This window comes from Aureobasidium pullulans (assembly GCF_000721785.1).
Source record: "Aureobasidium pullulans EXF-150 unplaced genomic scaffold scaffold_4, whole genome shotgun sequence".
NCBI classification, from domain to species: Eukaryota; Fungi; Ascomycota; class Dothideomycetes; order Dothideales; family Saccotheciaceae; genus Aureobasidium; species Aureobasidium pullulans.
The window spans coordinates 625945-648747 of record NW_021941024.1 but is presented as its reverse complement, the minus strand read 5'-3'; the positions used below and the strand labels follow the sequence as shown (position 1 = coordinate 648747).

The 22803-nt window shown below is 51.4% G+C and overlaps 7 protein-coding genes across 7 annotated transcripts; 4 read left to right on the top strand and 3 right to left on the bottom strand.

The window, feature by feature from the left end:
* Window positions 1-50: 50 nt before the first annotated feature.
* Window positions 51-3726, bottom strand: M438DRAFT_268477 (putative histidine kinase HHK5p; the record flags this gene model as incomplete). Its single annotated transcript, XM_029900257.1, has 2 exons — window positions 51-3584; window positions 3640-3726. The coding sequence occupies 2 exons, from the start codon at window positions 3724-3726 to the stop codon at window positions 51-53; spliced, it is 3621 nt and encodes a 1206-aa protein (XP_029763213.1).
* A 2728-nt stretch (window positions 3727-6454) lies between these two features.
* Window positions 6455-7579, bottom strand: M438DRAFT_372602 (NAD(P)-binding protein; the record flags this gene model as incomplete). The annotated part of the gene is made up of 2 exons (XM_029908360.1): window positions 6455-7204; window positions 7256-7579. The coding sequence occupies 2 exons, from the start codon at window positions 7577-7579 to the stop codon at window positions 6455-6457; spliced, it is 1074 nt and encodes a 357-aa protein (XP_029763212.1).
* A 461-nt stretch (window positions 7580-8040) lies between these two features.
* On the top strand, window positions 8041-10192 carry M438DRAFT_353082 (uncharacterized protein; the record flags this gene model as incomplete). Its single annotated transcript, XM_029906840.1, has 5 exons — window positions 8041-8066; window positions 8148-8273; window positions 8366-9312; window positions 9361-9899; window positions 9953-10192. The coding sequence occupies 5 exons, from the start codon at window positions 8041-8043 to the stop codon at window positions 10190-10192; spliced, it is 1878 nt and encodes a 625-aa protein (XP_029763211.1).
* A 102-nt stretch (window positions 10193-10294) lies between these two features.
* Window positions 10295-11140, bottom strand: M438DRAFT_372600 (amidohydrolase; the record flags this gene model as incomplete). The annotated part of the gene is made up of 1 exon (XM_029908359.1): window positions 10295-11140. The coding sequence occupies one exon, from the start codon at window positions 11138-11140 to the stop codon at window positions 10295-10297; it is 846 nt and encodes a 281-aa protein (XP_029763210.1).
* Window positions 11141-11765: 625 nt separating this feature from the next.
* Window positions 11766-14814, top strand: M438DRAFT_332834 (uncharacterized protein; the record flags this gene model as incomplete). The annotated part of the gene is made up of 4 exons (XM_029903547.1): window positions 11766-11814; window positions 11867-12019; window positions 12071-12831; window positions 12883-14814. 4 exons carry the CDS (start codon window positions 11766-11768, stop codon window positions 14812-14814), a joined length of 2895 nt encoding a protein of 964 aa, XP_029763209.1.
* A 1443-nt stretch (window positions 14815-16257) lies between these two features.
* On the top strand, window positions 16258-19689 carry M438DRAFT_291859 (putative alpha-glucosidase). The gene is made up of 4 exons (XM_029901763.1): window positions 16258-16285; window positions 16340-16571; window positions 16622-17662; window positions 17725-19689. The coding sequence occupies exons 2-4, from the start codon at window positions 16384-16386 to the stop codon at window positions 19547-19549; spliced, it is 3054 nt and encodes a 1017-aa protein (XP_029763208.1). The 5' UTR covers window positions 16258-16285; window positions 16340-16383; the 3' UTR covers window positions 19550-19689.
* Window positions 19690-19985: 296 nt separating this feature from the next.
* M438DRAFT_268089 (short chain dehydrogenase/reductase) lies at window positions 19986-20991 on the top strand (the record flags this gene model as incomplete). The annotated part of the gene is made up of 2 exons (XM_029900224.1): window positions 19986-20177; window positions 20281-20991. The coding sequence occupies 2 exons, from the start codon at window positions 19986-19988 to the stop codon at window positions 20989-20991; spliced, it is 903 nt and encodes a 300-aa protein (XP_029763207.1).
* Between the last annotated feature and the right edge of the window lie 1812 nt (window positions 20992-22803).

Below are 22803 nucleotides of genomic sequence, written 5' to 3'. Positions count from 1 at the left end.
CTAAATGCCTCGAAAAGAAAAAGTTCTGAAATGAAGAAAATGGAGGTGACCTAGTTCTCGCCGGAGAAACGTTGTGCGGGAAGATCCAGAGAGTTGGGCCTCGAGTTTTGGTTCACGATAGTGGTCCTGTTTTTGGTGTTGCCAATGGAGTGTACCGATATGGCTGGTGACATAGGTCTCGGCGGAGGTGATTGAGTCCTCGTTAGAGGCTCCTGAATCTGCGGTGGTGCAGGCTTCGACATTGGTTTAGGTTGAGGCTTTTCCGCCATGGGGCTGACCTCCTCGTCAACCTCAATAATTGGAGGACAGTACTCCTTGAGCACCTTCTTGAGTGCTGGTCGTCTGATGGGTTTGCTAAGGAAGTAATTCATGCCTGAATCGAGACAGTCCTTGACATTACTCTCTTCTGCGAAAGCAGTGAGAGCAACAATCGGAGCGTCATAACCCATCTCACGAATGAGTTTTGTTGACTGGATACCGTCTAGATTGGGCATTTGGACATCCATGAAAATCAGGTTGTAAGCTGGTCTGCCAGCGTTCATGGTTTCCTTGACGAAGTCCAAAGCTTCCTGTCCGTCTTTCGCTACCGTCACGTCGTAAATGTCCTCCAGTTTGAGCATTCGAAGCACCACCTCGCGATTCACAGCGTTATCCTCAGCGACGAGCACCCTGATCTTGCTAGTGCCCGTGGCGTCGTTCGTGATTTTTTCCATGGCTGCTGCTTGAGATCCTGGTGATTCCATGGCTTGATTAGATGAGAAATATGGTTGGCTGAGACCAACTAAGCGAGGCTGCGCATCTCGCGGTTGGTTTTGTGCAACAGGTGCCTGAATTTGTGCCTGAGCAATGGTCGGTGATTGGCCGCTGCTAACGTGCGAATGACCTGATCGGTGCGATTGCGCATCGTCGGTGATAAGTTGGCTGACACGTTGTGGTGATCGGGTCCCTTCAAATCCAACGTCGTTGCTGTTATTACCAACGACTGAACTTGCGGTGCTGTCAGATCGTGTCACCACGTGGCGGAGCGGTATCCGCATGGTGAATGTGCTGCCACGTCCCAGCTCGCTGTCCAACTCGATTGTACCTTTCATGAGGGTGGCGAGCTGTGAACAAATACTCAAGCCAAGACCTGTACCTCCGAACTTCTTGCTGAGTGCGAGATCGCCTTGTACGAATGGTTCAAAAATACGTTGCTGGAGGTGCTCCGCGATACCCGGTCCAGTATCCGTTACTTCGAATTCGAATAGAAGAGTACGTCCTGGAGGTGGGGATGCTGGTCGTTCAGAAGCAAGAATGTGGGCGTAGGCATCAGATCTCTCGCGATACGGGTTGATTTCGTTGGCAGTTGCGGAGGTCCTAGCCCCGAACGGTCCAGCGATTGACGCATCAGAGTTCTTGTGCCTACTGGAGATCGGCTTAGAGCTCCTAGACTGAAGAGACGTCTTACGACTGTTAACCTCTGCGGCTTCGCCAGTGCAGCGAACGGTAAGGACAACAGATCCACCAGCAGGGGTGAATTTCAAGCTGTTTGAAACAAGGTTGATGACCACCTGTAGGATACGGTGAACATCGCCCCATAAAATCATGTCCTTCACACGTCCCGTACCAGCAGGCCCAAACTGAGTACGTTCCTCGTCGGAAGCGAAAATTATACCGTTGGTTGCTTCTGCACCTTGGAAATCAACGCGCAGAGTAATCTGTCCTTCCCTGGCCTGTTTTTCGAAGATAGCCAGGACCTGAGAGCTGACTTCGCGCAGTCGGAACTCCTTGGAATCGAGGCTAAGTTGTTGACCAACCTGATTCTTGCTGAAGGTGAGTAGATCGGTGAGAAGATTAAGAAGGAGATCACCACTCTTGTAAATGATACCGAGAGACCTCTTCAGCTTTGTTGGGTCTTCCTCTTGCATGCAAACAGCACACATGCCAAGAATACCATTGAGCGGAGTTTTGAGCTCGTGCGAGATGTTGGCAATGAAGAGTGTTTTGCTCTCGTTGGCAGCCTCGGCTGCCTTCTTGCTGAGTTCGAGTTCTGCGGTGCGTTGCTTCACTCTTTCTTCCAAGCGTTCGTATTGCATCATAAGCTCATCCGACATCTCGTTGAACGTCCGAGTAAGATCGGTCAACTCGTCTTGGACGCAAGTCTTACGTTCCTTGACCTTGCCGGGGATGTGGAACTGACGCCTTCTTTTTTCGTCTTTACGTTCCTGCTTGGATAGCTTGTTTTTCGTGTTCCAGCTGCTCACGGTAGCAAAGAAACCCTCCTTGCGAGCTAGTACTGCGTCAGTGTGTTCGTCGTTGCTCCCGTTTCCATCAACGTTGTTGAACATGTCGTGAGAGTCGCGACTGTAGTTGCTTTCCGAGTAACCCATTGGCAAAACCGACCTGCGCGTAGCCTCCCTAAGTCTACGGATGGGAGCGCTCGCAAAGTGGGCTAGGGGCCAAGCGAAGAGTATGACACCGCCAAGAACGGAGAAAATGCAGGTTAAAAGGACTTTGCGCAGGTGACGGATAGGCTGCCAGACTTCTCGCTTGTCTTGTTCGACTATCACAACCCAATCGACCATTTGTGTGTCCGGAATAGCGAAACCTACGGATACTCCTTTTCCGGCTTCGTCGTGGGTGCTGATATCACCCCCGGCATTGCCGATCGAGTGTTGATTCTGAGTGAGAGCGGTGGCGACTGCGGGATACCTTGTCAAACGGAAAGGAGGAGGGTTGACTGTTCCAGAGAATCCAGGATGGCGGTCCGAATGCTGTGAAGGTAGAGACCAGACGAAGCGACCTTCAACGTCGGCCGGATCTACGGTGCCAGCTCCAGCTGAATCGTAGATTAAACCACTTGGGAAGTGATTTGTAGTGTTTGTAGGACCAACAATTAACGTGAGACCGGTGGAACCGAGACCTTCGGCTGAGGATATCACATTTCCAATGAGTTTAGCATCGCATACGACGGTCAACCAACCCAAAACGTCAATGGCGGAGGTGTTGTTAATGACAGGCATTGTGAGAGACAGCAGACTGAAAGTGTCGTTGATGTGGTAGGGGCCTAGAAGCAGGGTCGAGTTTGGCGATCGCAGCACATCTCCATTGTATATGGCGCGAGACTCGCTGTATGTGCTGTTGACGGGAACGGAGAAGTAGGTCAGGTTGGGATAGAGCTCGGGAGGATAGCCGTAGTCTGTGTCGCTCAAGTAAACGTCGCTTCCGTTTGGTGCTTTGTAAGGCAGGAGGATGGTCTCGATGTCTTCGGCAGTAGCGTTGAGGACAGAGGCGTAGCCATTGGGGCCGTCTGCATCGCGTGGAAAGATTTTTCCTTGCAGCATGAGGGCCTGGCCAACAGCTCCCGAGGCAGGACCAGCGACGGCAGCATCGAAGTCGGTTTGAGCGGAGGCCCAGTTCGCAGCAGTGTTGTTATTTTGCAGGTTGTATCTTCTCAGGGCATTTTGCATGACAATGCGACTAGAGACGAGCTGAACGCCGTTCTGAATGAGGGCCAAGTTGGAAGCAATCTGGGCTGCTTTGAGCGATGCGGTTAGAGAAAGTCTGGTGGTTCGAATCTCGAGAATGAAATTGTGGCTGGTATACTGTGGCATGCGTCAGTGGATGAGCGTGGCTACTTGGGTGACGGGCAGGACTGACCCATGTCGCTATGGAAATAACAGCCAGACCGATGGCAGCGGCCAGCAGGATCAGGCCGGCGAGCTGCTCTCGGATGGGGATGCGCATGGTGAGAGGTGCTATCAGCAGCGGACGTGATGGCCAAAGAAGTCGCCGGCGCGGGGCGTGAACATGAAGGAGTGGACGCGACCGACGGCAGCCGAAAGGAGCGAGAGGAATGCAGACGACGACGAAGACGACGACCGAGATGTAAGCGAAAGATGTTCGTATGCGACGACTCGGGGCACGGCGGCTCAGCAGTCGACGAGGGCCAGACTGGTTGATCTGCCGATCAGAAGAAAAGCAACAAGCAACCAGTGGAATCCGACAAAAGTCAAAAGCTCCTTTTCTGAAGTTGCAAGCGAGAGCCAAGCGACCAAGGACGAGATGTTCTGGGGGTTGTTGTTGTTGTTGATGTTGATGTTAATGGCAAGGTAGAGGATAAGGAATAAGGACGGCGACCGAGGGAAACACGACGGAGCGATCGGCTCTCAGGGAACGGGATAGACGAGCGAATAGGACAGATGAATGGCAGCGTGCATTGTGGCTTCGTGCGCAGCGCAGCATCCTTGCCCTGACAGAAAATACCAAGATCCAAGCCGCTCGAACACGCCCACTCCCGTCGTCCATTAACCAAAACCTAATTTGGCTGTGACTTCTGTCCGCCTCTGTCCAAGGAATGCAATTGGCAGTTGCACGCGCCAAGCACGTGGACGAACCTAACCTGCGATAGCTGCAAACAGCCTCACGCTTCCACCGATTTGAAGAAGTTCAAGAATCAAGAATCTTCCAAGTCCGCAGTCTCAAGAATCAAGATGCGCTCCGACGCTCCAAGATCAATACGTGTGTGCATTTATCTTGACCCTCGGCTACAGACCCCCTGCCTGCTGCTGAGAGACAACACGCGCCTGCCGGATTCGCAAATTCCGCTGTACATCTCGAGCTCTCACATTCTCCTTTCGATCCTTCAACTCCCAAACTGCTCGACTTTCTTTGCTTCTTTACAAGCATCAGCCATATCGTTGAGCTTGATCACACCACATGTTTCGCTGCTTATCACCCTGCTTTGCCCTACCGTTGAACCTGCCCTCCTGCTGAAGTACCACGCGTCCGAATCGATCGTCTCACATCCCCAGCTTACCCACCCCGATTGAGCCATGCTGCAACCCATCTCGCTTCAAATTCTCCCACAGACTGTCATCGGGAGCTGAATGAAGCATGTCTTGATGATTTTTCTCCTGGTCAAAAGTGTTGTACATCCCGACAGCAATCCTCTGAACCATAAGCGATGTTGTTAGTTGGCATCAACCTCCTCTCGCCAATGCGCGAGACGCCTGAGGAACATCAAACGCTCGGCCGAATACCGAGGTGAAGTGTCATAGCCCCAGGTGCCCGCAATCACTTTAACGAAGGTGGAGATTTGTTTAAGCTGCATCATAGCTTCTATAGATCGATGACATATACGAGGTCAGTTAATTAGGATAGCCGTCTCTCTTCACAACTTCCCGTCCACATCCAAAGTCATGATGGCTTGAAAAGCGCTCGTCGTCGTCGATGAAGAACAAAGAACTACCAGTTGATTTCTGCACTGACGAACCGCTGTCATCCAAAGTCCGTCCGCCGCTAACGAAATTTGCCTGACGCTAATTGCTCAAGAACGCATGCCGCTAGTCACCTATTTTCCGGCTACTGCTAACTCCGAATCGCGAAAGAGAATTGCTGCGATTTCTCGACGAGTTTCAAGTTTTATGGCATCGCTCATGTCCGGCTTCTCGAATCGTCCAGCAGAGACTTGGGAAATGTTATGAAGGGGTACCTCGAAATCGATCTCCGAGCTCGTTCTTGGAGAACGTCTCCAAGTTTGTTGTCGCTTTTCCACTCGCTCGAATCTCGTGAGATGGATACGAACATCTTCTTGAGACATCTAACGGCCGTGTAAATTTGCTGTTGACCTGTCTTCTGCGCCGTTCCTCTCGACAAAGAGGGTCATGAGCTCTGCTCTTCCGCGACGTATAGGTACGACAACCGCCATGGCCCAAGCCAGGAATACGTTCTCAAAACTCCCAAATGCCGTCTGTTCCCGGTAGCCTTCACATAACCGTTTCCTATACCACTCCCACTCTATTGCGCCAAGAGCACAACGGCTGGCTACAATACCCATGCGGCTCGGGATTTCAGACTTTAGAAGTCCCTGGGAAACCGTCGAATGTAACTGCAACACATCGGAACCTGAAACAGTTCTCTTTACGAGTCGAAGTTGGCTCATGGAATCTTGTACATGACTTTCAGGTCCATCGCCAAGCAGTCAAGCTGGCGCGGTATCCCGGTATCTGGGAAGCCAACCACAAGATCTCTTGGTCCTTGTTGATCCGCGTAACTTTCAGTACACGCAGAGACCTCAGTGCCGCGGTCTTGTCGTTGAGTATCACGGACGCGTACTGGCCGAAGTCTCGGCGCCAAACCCGGCGGAGACACCGCCGAGATGTGCTCAAGCCGTCCCTACGAAATGTTGCATACGCCTTCAACCCGCTCTCAACAGCAACGAGTCCGGGCAGGCACATGTCGGAGTATGCATCCGAGTCTTGGGCTATGTTTGATTGTTAATCGATCTGATTCACCAAGAAACGTGAAGGTAGTGTCCTTGATATGAATTCGAGGAGACCGCGGACTTGTAGTGGTCGATAGCACAGCGTTGTTATCGCGACTCCTCCAAGGTACGTGGGTCTTTCAAGTGTATCATTGACATTTCATAGCCTGGTGTACTTCATTACTCTATCATTTATTCGACCTCTCTTAATTAGAGCTTGGCTGCTGGGGCATCGGAGATGCGTTGTCCAGCCTCGTTCAGACGGATCTGAATACCCTTTACCAGAGCCTCTTGTAGAAGAGCACCAATCTCGACTGCCTTGACTGCGTTACGGAGCTTCAGGGGGAGCGCAGTGTTGTCGAGACAAGCAGCTGCAAACTCGTTGGCTTCCCCTACGAAGGCCTGTTCGAATCTGCCATAGTAATGAGCAGGAATCTCTCTGGTGACACCTTGTGCGCCATAGTATTGCACGTGATTCTTCTGAGCAAGGCCGTTGACAGTCAGCTTTCCCTCCGTGCCGATAATCTCAGTCACGTCTTCTTGACCATGAGCCATCATTCTCGAGCAGTAGAAGTTGGCCACTCTACCATTCCAGAACTCGACGATACCCATGGCGTTGTCGTAGTCGTTGTACTTGGCCAGCTCAGGTTGAACAGCTCGTACACCGTATGCTGAGACACTCTTGACTTGGATGTCGTCGCCGAAGAACCAAAGAGCGAGATCGATGTCGTGGACAGACATATCCACAAACACACCTCCAGACCAGGCAGCGTACTCAACGAAGAAGCCACTGGGGTCGTGCTTGTCGCATGTTTGACTGCGAATGATTGTGGGTCTACCGATCAAGCCTCTGTCCATCTTTTCCCATGCATCACGGTAAGACTCGTCGAAACGACGGGAGAAACCACACATGACCTTCAGGTGAGGGTGCTTGAGTGCTTCGTCCAGGACTTGCTTACACTAGGACAAGGTCAGTACTCAGGAATGGATATGTGTTCAGACAAAACTCACGACAGGGATACTGGTGGAGAGAGGCTTCTCGCAGAGGACGTGTAGGCCCTGGTGCATGGCCTTGATGGCCTCCTCGGCGTGAACTGATGTGGCAGTTCCAATGACTACAGCTTGCAGGCCTTCTTGCTTGATCATCTCGTCGTAGTCGGTGTAGAGTGTGACTCCGTGGGGCTCCAGGTTGGTTCTAGCCCAGGCGAGCTCTTTCGGGTCAGGAGTGAAAGCTGCTACGAGCTCTGCGCGAGGAGTGCGGTGCAGGAAGTTGATGGCGTGGCGAGCGCCCATACGACCAAGGCCGGCAGCGGCAATCTTGAGCTTCTGAACCATGTTGACGTTCAGGGTGTATGTGTTTTCGTGGGAGATGTGCAAGCGAAGGACAATGGGTATGAGGTCTGAGAGAAAGATGTCTACCTCAACACTCCGGCAGATCCATCCTTTATAACCTACTACATCCATATGATCCTACAGCGCATTTCTTACCTCTCTCGTCCACGCCCACTACGGTCCTTGAGAACTGTGGAGATGCATAGCAGATAAAAACAGAAGTGGTAAGAGGGGGTGCGAGTGTGTGGAGTAGCGGGGTTTGTGGGGCCTTCCCAAATCGATGCCTGTGACAAAATGAGCAACTTTCCCTCCGAGACAGAGGCAAGACATTTCCCGAAGACATCTGACCTGCAATTTTCTTCTCGTTGCGAGATTGCAAAAAAGAGTCCGCGAGCTCCATTTTCGGTGTCACCATACGGGAATTACTCACGCGTAACATATTGCTAGTACCTCCGAGGGATGCAATGAACGGCGGAGAAAGGCTTGCGTGGTAGGAGTTTCTTCCTACATTGGGCAGCCGCCCGAACCCCTCGTATCGCGCATGATGTACTGACCGCTTTCACCACCACAGTCAACAGTGCCGTTCACGGCATCTGAGATGCGATCGCAAGAGGCCAAGATGCTCCCGGTGTCTCAAGGATGATGTCGATTGTGTGAGCCGGGCCGAGCTCCCCGAGCAGCCGAAGAAGAAGGCAAGGTGAGATGCCGAAAATCGATTCTGCTCGTTGAGGACAACTTGATATACTGTTTCAAATGATAAATGTAACATGTTACTAACTTCTTCTTGAGGCTCGCCAATCCATCCAAACATCAACCACAGTTTCCTGCCGACCAGCCATGGTTTCGAGTCAAAAAGGCACTAGTGTTCATTGACGAGAATGAATCAACAATCTTCGGAACTGGGCAAGTCCTGGACTTCGAAGAGGAAACAGAAGATCCGACGCAGCTAATAGGAGAGACATCTGACCATGCTTCCACTTCAAACATTGGGACGGCACCTACAGGGAATCACGATCAAACAACAGACTACATACAGGCTTCAGAAGAGCCTATTGAGCCCGCTGGAGACCCTCACCAACCTCAGGCGACAATACGCTTTGAGACGCTCGTTGAGGCAGCTGCTGAGTGTAGAGCTGAGCGCTCACATAGCGCTCCGACAGATCTCGCTACGGAGCCCATAGCTGACACGGCCTTCCCAACGTCAACAAGTGGCATATCACCACCCATATTCGAATTCGCGCTGGATGGTGGGACCTCGTCATCCCACACCTCTCTTCATCAAAGTCGATTGTCAGAGCGTAACGATGCCTTGTCACCACACAACTTCCGATCCTTTGGGTCGCCCCGAGATCCTTCTACAGGCCGTACCTCCACCATCTCTCCGGAAGCGGCCTTCTCTTTACCTACAACGCCTATATTGTCCGCACACGAAGGCCGGCTGATGCAACACTTTATCGAGCATCTCGCACCTAGCATCGATGTGTGCAGTCAAGAGCAGATTTTTGGACGACTTGTCCCACGGATGGCTTTCTTGTCGCCTATTCTACTCACAGCCATCTTTGCGGTTGCCTCAAAGCATATATCTAAGACGATAGAGATGACCGATCCGACCCCAGAGTGCTACTTCCAGGAAACTCTGGACCATCTGATACCTGTATTGAACGAGCCTGATGCGCTTGTCGAGGATTATGTGCTGGCTGCAGTAGTGATCTTGAGAGTCATGGAAGAGATGGACAGTACGTGCTGGAACAACGATATCATACCTCAATGCTGATAGAATGCAGTTTCACTCTCCGGATACGATCAACAGAGCCATCTGCCCGCAATACATGCTCTCATCAGTGCACAAGAGCGATTTGCCACTCGAGGTGGTCTCCGACAAGCAGCTTGGTGGGTAGGGTTTCGCCAAGAGATGGTCGTCGCCTTCATCAACCAAAGACCGATTGTGCCTGTATTGGAGCATTGTAACCTGGACCGATCATTCTCAGCAGCGGATGATTGCACTTGGACCAACCGGATCATCGTACATTGCGCAGATGTTATAAACCATTGCTTTCAAAATGGCTCGCTCGATCAACAAACCTATCAAGCACTTCGAGATTACGGAGAAGCCTGGATGGCCCACAAGCCTCGATCTTTCAATCCCATATTCCAGTCGCAGCCTTCAGGGATGGGATCGTCGTTCACAAAAACCTGGTACGCCGGTGATACTATCGCTAAGGGCATTCAGCACTACCATCTGTCGAAAATACTACTTGTCGCTCACGACCCAAACATACCAAGACTGGGGCTTCAAAGGAAGGCATTTGAGCATACCGTTGACGTTCGTCCTTCCTGATTGTTTCCATTTGTTTGCACCCGCTGATTTTGATATAGGATCAACTAAGGTCTCACGCGAGAACCCTCTGCGGTATTGCCCAGGGTGGTTGCAAGACAGCAGCCATATGGGTCACCACATGCATGGGTATATCATGGTGTGGAGATCGATTTACCTCTCGCGCAGAGCAAGAAGAGTTGCTTGAGATTTTGAGATACACCGACAGAGTTCATGCTCGACATACTCTGTCTACGCAAAAGCACCTCATACAAGCATGGGACTGGCCTATAAGCACCTGAGAGATTGATGTTGGACTGAAAATGATCATTAATCTCTACCTCTTCTAATCATTAGTCTCTGTGTCCTTCGATCATTGGTTCATGTGCCTCCCGATCAAAACTTCATGCACAATCCCACAAGCGCTTCGCATTGTCTCGGAATACCAGATCTTTAGCGCCGTCAAGCTCTTCGGTCCAGTCGAGACACTTGGACACGAACGGTTTAACATCCAAGCCTTCAAAGCGTGTGTGTGGCCAGTCGGACGCAAAGACCATCCTATCCTTTGCCGTGTTCAACAACAACTTAGCGATGGCTTCTGATCCGGCCATACTTTCGGCATCGATATCGTAACGGTAATGTGCCGAGAGCTTGACCCAGAGGTTGTCAGCCTGCGACAGAAGCGTCGTCAAATGCTGCATGCCAGGCACATTTGATGCGTCCGAGGGATACGATGGCCAGCGCTTCATATCGGGAGCACCGAAATGAGCAATACAGACCTTGACGCCAAGTTCAGGTACAACATCAGTGATGAAGCGGAGCTGTTCAAGATCTATGAAGAGCTCGACAACCCAGTCAAGCGGCTTTACGATATCCGCATATTTGCGTAAAGTTTTCTTCACAACCTCTGGATCGAAGGGCTCGTTTGTGGACTTGAAGTTCAGTCTTACGCCTCGGACGCCCAATGCATGCCATTGCTTCAATGTATCGGAGGCAATGTCGTCGGGATCGAACGCCACGACGCCTCGGCCGCGTTCAGGTCCAATTTCCTTGAGAGCGTCTAGGAGACAGGAGTTGTCATTTCCGTAGATGGATGGTTGGACGAGTACGATATTGTTTATACCAATCGTTTTTTCGAAAGCCATGGCGTGGTCTAAGCTGTGTAGAGATGGTTTGTAGGCGGCTGTTTTGGCTAGAGGATAATCGGGAGAAGTTACGTGCATGTGACTGTCCCATGCGCCTTTTGGCATTCTATCGGTGATACTGCTTGACGATACATTTCGTCTGATGCTTTGTTGGATCATGGACCTTGGTCGCAGACGGCAGGAAAGACGAGCGGCTGAGCTGGAGCCGGCGTGAGAGGTGGGCAATCGAGAGCGGCCAGATCAGAGCTGTATTTACCTGTTCATTGCAATCACGGCGGTAATTCCACGTTGGTTGTCAGTCGCGATATTCTTGGCTCTCAAGTGACATCGACTGTGTACTCGGGCGTGTTGTTCAAGAAACGGCAGAGGTCATATTGGCGCGAAGGCGGGGGTCATGAGACCCGAACGATGGACGGGAGGACAACACTTTTCGCAACACTTTCCACACGATCTCTATACAAACATCTCTGACCGGGCCAGGCTGCTTTGAGTAACAGTTAGGCGTCTACCGATACAGCAGTTGGAAAGACGCGTTGCTACAGGGAGCAAGATTAACGAAAGAGAGAAATCAGGCCATTGCAAAAGACGTCATTACTTTGAAGCTTCAGAGTCGCAAAACATTGGGGACGAGATTGTTTTCTCCGAGGGACATATCCGAACATACGGGTCGATCAATTGGATGAGACAGTCGGATTTCAAGACAGTGCCAGATGCAACTAATGCTGTAGCAATGCCTGGTCTGGTGCGCAAACTCTTCATGCAAGTCTCCGGCCTCGAGAGTACAAGCACAGGCATGATTTGCTAACGAAGACAACAGCTGCGCGGCCGCAGATGGTCTGCTGCTCCAACCTCTCTCGCAGCGAAACCAACAATCTTCCTCCCCTCCTGTAAAGATCGACTACAAGACGCATGCTATCAGCCCCTCGCTCCACCAGGACTCGGACGACTCGACCGGCGAAGGACTCGAAGCTCATGGTCTTCTCGGTATGCATGCTACCCGATTCGAGCCGTCATTCCTTTTCTAACACTCCTCAGGTCTCCTGAACCTCGCATCGTCCTCATATCTCGTCGCCATCTCCAAGCGTGAGCAAATCGCTCAGATTCGTGGAAAGCCCATATACGTCATCACCGATGTCGCTCTAATCCCTCTGGCCTCGCAGGCGGAAGCACAACATGCCATTCAGCAGGCAAAGCAGGCTCTGAAGAGTAATAAGCCCGAGTCTCTGGACACGAGCGACGATGAGGAGGACTCGACCAGTACAACCGCCGACGATGAGCAGGACGACAACGCGTCGGTAGGCTCACCAGATGAGCCGCTGAACGTACCTAAGGGCTCGGTGAACAAGGCTACTACCGTGGTCGCCGATGTCATCAAGAACAAGGGTCAATATGGTCGCTTCGCACAGCGCTGGTTCTCCAAGGGCGGTTGGAAGTCTGACGGCATCCGCAAACAAGGCATGAGCGCCAGCGAGGACGACCTATCTCTGACCCCCGAGCAAAAGAAGCAAGCCGAAGAATCTCTGCCTGATGACAAGAAGGACGAAGTGGAAAGCGCCCCTGTCAACACACAATCTCAGACCTCTCCCGAGGAGGAGCATTCAGACACCAAGCCAGAGGTTGTCGCATCTGGCGAAACCACTCTTACTAATCTCATCCCAAGAATCCTCAAGACGACAAAGTTGTATTTTACCTCACGAAGCTTTTACTTTTCTTACGATTACGACATTTCACGCAGCCTTTCTCGACAAGAGTCAGCCTCTGCTTCTGTTCCGCTTCACAAGCGTTTCGATCCTTTGGTGAGCATCTTCGTTACATACTTCAGCTCGAACGTCTGCTGACATGTCTAGTACTTCTGGAATCACAATCTCGCCGAGCCACTGATCGAGGCTGGTCAGCATAACCTCGCCCTTCCTGTGATTCAGGGCTTTATTGGCCAGCGCGCTTTTACCGTAGATGCCGCCGAGAATGAAGAGAACAAGATAGTCGATTCCAAACAGGAGGCCTCGGAGGTCGTCAAGGTCCAGGAAGATGCACAGAAAGAGGATGCAAATACGAACGACGACAAGTCTCAGCCCAAGGAACTGCTGTTGACTCTTATCTCCAGACGCTCCGTCAAGCGTGCAGGACTGCGCTATCTGCGTCGTGGTATTGACGATGACGGCTATGTCGCCAACAATGTTGAGACCGAGCAGATCCTTGCCACACCATCGTGGGACTCTAAAGACAAGGTCTTCTCCTTCCTACAGATCAGAGGATCCATCCCGCTTTTCTTCTCACAAAGCCCTTACAGCTTCAAGCCTATTCCTATCCAGTATGGCTCCGAGGCAACCAACCAAGATGCCTTCAAGAAGCACTTTTCCAATATGCTTGAGCGCTACGGAGAAGTCCAATGCGCTTCACTGGTCGACAAGCATGGCACAGAAGCAAAGATTGGAGAGTCGTACGAGAAGCACGCCAACAGTCTGAACACTTCCGGTGGCGTCTCTGGCAAGCAAGTTGGGTTCTACTGGTTCGATTTCCACACTGTCTGCAAGGGCATGAAGTTCGAAAACGTTTCAATTCTGATGGACACGCTAAGGCCGTCTATGGAGTCGTTTGGATGGACTGTTCAGCAAGATGGCAAGTTCATTAACACCCAGACCGGTGTTCTGAGGACGAACTGCATGGATTGCTTGGACCGAACGAACGTTGTTCAGTCCGGCGCCGCTGGCCTCGCTCTCCAGGATCAGCTTGCACAGATGGGTCTCTCGATCAATCTTCAAACTGACCCTAAGACTTCGTGGTTCAACAACCTGTGGGCTGACAACGGCGATGCGATTTCTCGTCAATACGCAGGTACCGCTGCCCTCAAGGGAGACTTCACTCGCACTCGCAAGCGAAACTGGCAAGGTGCTCTGAGCGATTTCAGCTTGACCTTGAACAGATATTACAACAACATCTTCGGCGACTACTTCCTACAAACTTGCGTGGACTTCTGGCTCGGCAACGCTGGCCCTCATGTGTTCGAAGAGTTTGAAACCGACATGATGAACCAAGACTACGCCCTCGATGTGGGTCGCATCCGCCAGAGCGCCATCGAGACCTGCGTTCGCATTGTCCTTGAAGACTCAGCAGACATGGTCTCGGGCTGGACGCTCTCCTGTCCTGCCTCGGCAAACACCCTCCGCTCTCTCCCCTTCGAGGAATGCATCGTTCTCCTCACCGACACCGCACTGTACTTCTGCCGCTTCGACTGGGACACCGAAAAGGTCGGCTCCTTCGAGCGTGTCGAACTCGTGGATCTCGAAAGCATCAACTACGGCGCCTACATCACTAGCACCCTCGGCCCCACACACATGGACGAAAAGAAGAATGTCGGCTTTGTCGTCAAGTACTCCTCCCAAACACCTGCTATGGTGCGCACCAACACACGCAGTCTGGCCAACGAGAAGGAAGCAAGCGCTGCGGAGAAGGATGGCAAGAAGACAGACGTCAAACCTGCTGAGAGCAGACTACTGGCCTTCAAGGCGCTACCACCCAGGAACTCGGCGTCTAAGGGAAAGAATGCTGAGGGCGAAATGAGTGAGGTGGAGATGGTACGTCATATTTGCGAGGAGATTGAAAGACTCAGCAACAAGGCGCTTGACAAGCAAACGATCACTGCCGAGGGCGCAGAAGATGAAGGTGGTCGCAAGCTGAAGGCTGAACAGAAGGACGTCATTTCTGTCGCTGAAGCCAAGAAAAGTACTGGCTATCTCGAGTCCCTTGGATACTCGCTGAAGAAGTTGGTTTGGTCGTAGAGGCTGAAAGAGGAAGAAGAGATGGGCAACAAGGGACATACTATGGGGAAGGTTAATAATTACGAGGGCGTCTTTACATTTGCAATGACTTGATGAACATTTCGATCGTTCTTTCTTTGTTCTGTCGTATCTGAATTATGCATGACTTCGATATTCCGCCTTGTGTTCTTTGTACTCTATTTTCTTTTTCCGTTCAAATGTACAAATGATCGGAAGTTGTGACCTTGACACGCGGCATCTGGAGCTCATTTTCCAGAACTCGACCATTGAAATGCTTTATATCGACGCCACGACACCAAATAGGGTCGCACGCCAGCCAAAATCGCAATGCGTACGGAGGATAATTCTGGCTACTCAAAAAGCCATCGAAGAGCATACTTAACGCCATAGTGCTGATGAAATGTCACAAAAAGTGTTTCCCACCATGGTCGAGGCCATCACCCTGATCTCCGATCAGCCGCCCAAACGTCTTACCGATGACCTCTTCCGATACCTTCGAGCCCTATCGAATCGATTCACTCTCGCTCCGAGAACATCACTCGGCCGCAGAACATCTTCACCACTCGGTTACATCGGCACCATCAACTCTTTGTTCGCCTGCTCACCTCTCGTGTGTGTTCGAATCTTTGCGAAAATCTCAGCGAGAATTGTAGCGAAGGGATAAGTATAAGCTTTGGTAGCCAGCGGGTAGAAAAGCCCGAAAAACGGGCCGGACATGGAGGACCCCGGATGGCTGGGGGATCAAGCAAGCGGGGCTCGGCGGACCATCTGTAACCTTATTCACACTCGTATTCTGCTCGTCGCGAAAGAGAGAAGGAGTTGTCGCACCTGCGTCATGGTGTTTGCTGTGTCTGTGTTTCGCTTGGAGGCTTGGAGAAGCTTGTGTACAGGTAGTTCTTGTTGTTTGCTCGCCTTGGTGGCTTCGAGGTCGAGTAGTTGCCGAGGGCGTTGCAGACGAGGCTGAGGACTCGATGGATATAGAGAAGTACTCGAATGGTTGTAGATACTTCTTCTCGGACCGGCAGAGCATCGAATCGGTTTCCAGAGCTGCCGAGATCAGCAGGTCTTCAAGTAGTCGGATGGCAACTCGGATGAAGATCAAGAGATGGAACAAGACGGCAAGCCCGTGGGGCAAAGCTTGGGGAGGGATGATCTCCACGGTCACTCCATATGTAACCCACATGGCGGGGCACCAGTTCGAGCATTGACGTCGGCGCTACTTTTTTCTCATGCTGATTCACCTGTTTCCTGCCTTCCTACGTGACTTGACTTCATCTCCTTCACGTCAAAGCTGAATAGCTAGACTTTTAGCTTCACTTCGTCGCAGAACGGCATGTTCGGCTGCCTACAGTAGCAAGTGATCGGCGTCGTGCCTGAATATCAGTGTGTGAAAGTCGTGTGAAAGTGGTCGTGTTGCGGGGAAAGTTTTCCACTATGCGAGGACTAACCATCGGCATTAGTGTTGTCGTTTGTATAAAAGCCCACACCATGTTCCCAAGTTTTCTTGCTCACGATTCTCATCCAGTTCCAACCATCACGTTCCTTCTTCTCCTAGAGACGATTGACAACATGATGTTCCCTTCGTTCAAGAGGCCTGCTCTCTTTGCTCTGTCTGCCTCGACGGCAGTCATGGCTCAGATGACCACCTCTGACTTTTCACCTAACAATGCCGTGTCCGACACTCCTTCGGCGCAGATCACGTCAGTATCATCCTCTGCCTCGATTGGCACGGTTCTCCTGCATGGCACACCGACTACGTGAGTTGTCCAGAGACCTTCCATCACAGCAAACACTAATCCTCTGATAGTTACTCTGTGCAATACACTCTGCCTGCTGCCATCGATGTAGGCGCAAACTTGCTCCCCAACATCGAGGATCCTGAGGCCAAGGTTGCTCAGACAGTTTGCCCCGGCTACAGAGCCTCCAACGTCGAGCACACTCAGCATGGTTTCACGGCCAGCTTGTCTCTTGCCGGCGCGTCCTGCAACGTCTACGGCACTGACATTGAGGATCTCAACATCACCATCGCCTACCAATCTTCCCACCGTCTTTCGGTCAACATTTCCCCTGCTTTCGTCACTGCTGAGAACTCCAGCCACTACATTCTGCCTTCGGGCATAGTGTACAAGCCCGAGCAAGGCGTTCCTGACGAACCTACCGAGGACATTGATCTTCAGTTCGTTTGGTCCAACGACCCCACTTTCTCATTCGCTGTCTTGAGAAAGTCAACTGGCGATGTAATCTTCTCTACCGAGGGCACTGTCCTTGTCTACGAGGACCAGTTCATCGAGTTCGTCTCTGCTCTACCCGAAAACTACAATCTTTACGGCATGGGTGAGAACCTCCACGGAATCCGACTTGGAGACAACTACACGACTACCTTCTACGCCGCAGACAACGGTAATCCCATTGACCGCAATCTTTACGGTGTCCACCCGATGTATGTCGACACCAGATACTACGAAAAGGACCCGGTGAATGGCACTTTGTCTCTTTTGACTGGTGACACCGACACCGACACCAACGCCAGCTATATCTCGTACAGCCATGGCGTTTACCTGAGAAATGCCCATGGCATGGAGGCTCTCATGCAGAATGGCAACATTACTTGGAGAGCCCTTGGTGGAAGCATCGACCTTTACTTCTTTGACGGTCCTACTCAGGCTGAAGTCACCAAGCAGTACCAGCTGGGTGCAGTCGGTCTGCCTGCCATGCAGCAATACTGGGCTTTCGGTTACCACCAATGTCGCTGGGGTTACAAGAACTGGACCATGATGCAGGACGTTGTTGACAACTTCGCCAAGTTTGAGATCCCTATGGAGACTATCTGGAACGATATCGACTACATGTAAGTGTTTTTGTAGACCTCAATACTTGCGAGGAATCACGCTAATCAGGTCTTCACTTCAGGTTCCAATACCGCGACTTTGAGAATGACCCCAACACCTTCCCTTACGACCAGGGCAAGCAGTTCATCGACGGACTCCACGCTAACGGCCAGCACTACGTTACTATCGTCGACTCGGCCATCTACATCCCCAACCCTGATAACGAGACTGATGCTTACTCTGTCTACAGCCGTGGTCATGAGCTGGACGTTTTCATGAAGAATGCTGATGGCTCCGAGTACATCGGTGCTGTCTGGCCCGGCTTCACTGTTTTCCCCGATTGGCACGCCGAAAATGCTTCTCAGTGGTGGACCGAGTCTCTCATGAACTGGTACCAGAACGTCCAGGTTGACGGTATCTGGATTGACATGTCGGAGGTCAGCTCCTTCTGCGTCGGCAGCTGTGGTACTGGTCAACTGCATATGAACCCTGTTCACCCTCCCTTCGACCTTCCTGGTGAGCCCGGCTCAGTCGACTATAACTACCCTGAGGGCTTCAACGTCACCAACTCCACCGAGTACGCCATTGCCTCTTCCAAGTCTGCCATCCAGGTAGCTGCCAACTCCGCCACCATGACCTCGACCACCACCCAGCCCTACCTCCGCACTACCCCTACCGCTGGCGTCCGTAACGTCGATCACCCTCCCTATGTTATCAACAACCAGCTCGGTGATTTGGCTGTCCACGCTGTTGCCCCCAACGCCACTCACTCTGATGGTGTCGAAGAGTACGACGTCCACAACCTCTTCGGTCTTGAGATCTTGAATGCCACTTACAATGCTCTCACCCAGACCATCAGGGGTAAGCGTCCATTCATCATTGGACGTAGCACATTCGCCGGTGCTGGCCAGTATGCTGGCCACTGGGGTGGTGACAACTACGCCACCTGGGAGTCTATGCTGTTCAGCATTCCTCAAGCCCTCGATATGGCTCTCTTTGGTATTCCTATGTTCGGCGCCGACACCTGTGGTTTTAGTGGAAACTCAGATGAAGAGCTTTGCAATCGCTGGATGCAGCTGAGCGCTTTCTTCCCCTTCTACCGCAACCACAACACCCTGGACGATAACTCTCAGGAGCCTTACATTTGGGGCTCAGTCATTGATGCTAGCAAGCGTGCCATGGCCATTCGCTACTCGCTTCTTCCTTACATGTACACCCTGTTCCACATGGCACACACCACTGGCAGTACTGTTATGAGAGCCATGGCTTGGGAATTCCCTCATGATCCCAGCCTTATCGCTGCGAATCGTCAATTTATGCTCGGACCCAGCTTGCTCATCACCCCTGTTCTAATTCCTCTGGCTACCACTGTGAACGGTGTCTTCCCCGGTATCAAGGAGGGCACTGTCTGGTATGATTGGTACAATCAGACCGCTGTCTCCGTTGCCCCTGGCGCCAACATCACCTTAAATGCCCCTCTTGGCCACATCAATGTTCACATTCGTGGTGGCAGCGTCTTGCCTCAGCAGGAGGCCGCTCTTACCACCACTGCCAGCAGAAACAGCTCTTGGAGTGTCATCACTGCTCTCTCAGCCGAGGGTACTGCCACGGGCAGCCTGTACATTGACGACGGTGAGAGCATCATCCAGAACTCGACCCTCTTTGTCGACTTCACCGCCGAGAACAACCGCCTGTACGCCTCAGCCCGCGGCTTGTGGCAGGAGAAGAACGCTCTCGCCAACGTCACCGTCCTCGGCGTTCAGAACGCACCTTCAAACGTGACGCTCAACGGCCAGGCTCTGTCCGGTTTCAACTACAACTTCACCACCAAGGTCCTCAAGGTCACCGGCCTGCAGAACGCTACTTCTTCCGGTGCCTGGGCCAACGACTGGGTTCTCCAGTGGTAAAGGAGTAGAAAGATTCACATGACTTAATGATTTAAAGGATCCCATTGAGGTGGCTTTCAAAAATGTTCATATGGAGGAACGTCTTTCCATAGAAATTCGTGATACACAGATTTGCTTATACCACCAAAGTGCCCGAGTGTAACTTGTGTCCTATGGTTGTTGATTCTGTGACCAAGACATCTTCTGGCAAGAAAGCCGTCTTCGAAAACCAACAAGGTTCATGGTCTCCAATTTTTTTGGAATCTGTGACCGTTGTTGAATCGTTTACTAATCAGCCAACCTCGGCAAAGGACCTAAACTCCGGACAAGTTGTCTTGGATCATCGTCATCAATCCGTACTCTTATCCAGAACATCTCACATTCCCATCTTTCCAGAATTCCCATCGTCCCCTCCTTTCTCAATCGCATCACATTCGAATTCGATTTGCATACAATCATGGCATCTGCAATCTTTCAAACCAATCGTACGGCTCTAATCACTGGTGGTGCTTCCGGTGTCGGCTTTGCTTTTGCTCAGCTGTGCCAGAAGTATGGTATGAATGTTGCTCTCGTGGATAAGTCTACCGAGGCACTTGGAAAGGCCAAGGAGATCTTGACGGGAACTGCGAGAAATACGCAAAAGACCGAAGTTTATGAGATGGTATGTCTTGTGAGCGATCTCGAGGTCAAGCTTGAGCGAGATGCACAACTACAATACACACGAGGCAGTGCTGACAAGATACTTCCAACAGGACGTCTCCGAACTCACACAATGGCGATCCCTGAAGTCCGAAGTCGAAGCCAAATTCGGCAACATCGACCTCCTCCTCCTCAACGCCGGTGCATCCTTCAAACCCACCCAAGGTTTCGGCTCCCTCTCCACCTGGCTAGACCCCTCCTACCACCACAAAACCTACGACACAAATGTCTTTGGCGTGCTCAATGGCATCGCGGCCTTCCTACCCCTTCTCCAGAACAAAGATACGCCTTCTGCTATTGTGATTACGGGAAGCAAACAGGGGATTACCAATCCACCTGGTGGAGGCAATCCCGCATACAATGCCAGTAAAGCCACACTCAAACATTTGGCTGAGCATTTGTCGCATGATTTACGCAATAACAGTCCTCAGATCTCTACGCATTTGCTTATTCCTGGATGGACGTATACTGGGTTCTCTGGCAATGTCGGTCCTATCCCTGATGAGAAGGCCAAGCAGAAGAAACCAGAGGGTGCGTGGTTGGGTAGCCAGGTTGCCGAATATGGTGTCAAGAAGATGTGTGAAGGACAATTTTACATTGTCTGCCCTGATGATGATGTTGATGAGGCTTTGGACAAGGCGAGGATGGCGTATGCGGCTAATGATGTTGTGGAGGAGAGACCTGCGTTGTCGAGGTGGCATGAGGAGTACAAGGACAGTGCCGCTGAGTGGATCAAGAATGAGGCAGAGAGGAGAAAGGCGTAGAGGTTGAGGTGTTCTAATTCGAGACAACACTGGTGTAGAAAAACATTGTGTATTTCTACCACTACAAAGGACGCCTCTCGCATACACGGGATCTGGAGCTAGGACTTTCTTGTCCGGTATGACTGGTATTCCTTGTTCTCTTCTGCCACTATCCTTGACTTTGGCTTCCCATGCCTCAGTATCCTACATCTCCTCGGTGATACTCACCGCAAGGCAGAGTGTTTTTGACAAAGAAGACCATGTCCAAAGAGAGCGGCACCCTCATATGCTCTTTCTTGTTGGATTCCAGAAGACTCTCAATGGCACTCACTCAATCAGAGAGCCTTTGTCTATTTGCTTGCTAGCACCACTTGGCAAACAGCAATCGCAATCATGACCTTTGTGAAGTACAAGTCATTGTAGTAAAGCAGCATATATAGTGCTCACTCAGGTCTTCCGTTTGAGATCCAAGTCTTGCTCTCACCAGTTCCTTATATCTCTGGACAGTTGTACCAACGTTTGAGAAATGGCACTCGAAAAGTCATAGCAACTTCACCCCGTCTCTGGCTTAGTCCGGTGGTCTTTCTGTGAGCGGAGACATTGCAGATTCTCTCCGGCTTACTGCGTCGATTCTTATATAAGCGGAGGCTTGGAACTTGGTCGCCCTTTCTTGCATTCGTTCCTTCAACCAATTCCCGCGGTGAATTACCTGAACGGCTTCTCTATCGTATCTTTTTCTTCTCCCATCGCACTGCCTTGCCAACTATGGATATGGAGAAATGCCAGATTGTCACCTTGGTTGCTCTGTTCAGCCCGTCCGACCAGAAGCTTGGTTACTTTATATATAGCGCGAGGACATGCCCGGGAGATGACCAACACCAGCGGCTCCGAAACAATCGTCAGACGGCTGTCACAAGCTACGGTTTACGGAGGATCAGCAGTGCGTTATGATACTCTCCAGCATGAAGCTATATAGATCCTCCTCTTGCCGATACATCGTCTCTGGGCTATCCTCCCCTTCGTAGGTGGACCGCTATTAACTAGTAATTCCTAACTACAAAATCTACACCTTAGCCGTCGATCGACATGACATTCGAGAAAGATGACTCCCGCGAATCTGTGGCTACTCCGATAGATTAGCCGCCTACACACACCCCGACTTTCGCGAAGACACTACACTTAGAAGAGCAACCTCCGACTCCGATACCTATATCCGTTAAGAGGGATGCTACAGGAAAGAGAGGGAAACAAGAAAAGAAGACTAAGTAGACACTAAGGAAGAAGAACAAGCAGGCACTAAGCGACAAGACCGAGCCGGCACTAAGCGAGAAGACGGATACTCCCTATGTGTCTTAGCTAAGTAATCTGGCGAAGCGGCTAGCAAAAACACACGGCTAGTTCCTAGCTCTAAAGCTCATGGAGGGAATATATGCCCTCGCCGGGTTGCGAAACACTGATTCAAAGGCAACAAGGCACGGATGCGAGCCCCTTGCTTAATTACAGCACTATCCCCTTCCCAACCAATAAGAATACTGAGCTTCATCTTGTAACTGTTGGAGAAGAGAAGGTCATTGTCAGTATCGTGCCAGCGCAACCCTCAAGCCTTTGGCGATCTCGTCCGCTCAATGCCCTCCCTTACGCACGTTTCTACCGGATCTCTTTCCTCGCCCCAGGTCTTCATTAAGCTTGCTCGTCGTCCCATCATGGAGCAGCTCTCCATGTACAGTTACACAGACATCGACATCTACGACACCATCCAGGCCCTACAAGCTCCCCAGGCCCTTAGTAATCTGAACGGCCTGTACATCACCATGCAGGCAAGCGCTGCCGCAA

What these genes read in the sequence shown, in the direction of transcription:
- M438DRAFT_291859 (XM_029901763.1), top strand. Translation starts at nt 16,384, where the DNA reads ATGATGTTCCCTTCGTTCAAGAGGCCTGCTCTCTTTGCTCTGTCTGCC. An exon ending in CTGCATGGCACACCGACTAC is followed by an intron (nt 16,572 to 16,621) that starts GTGAGTTGTCCA and finishes ATCCTCTGATAG; the next exon opens with TTACTCTGTGCAATACACTC. An exon ending in TGGAACGATATCGACTACAT is followed by an intron (nt 17,663 to 17,724) that starts GTAAGTGTTTTT and finishes TCTTCACTTCAG; the next exon opens with GTTCCAATACCGCGACTTTG.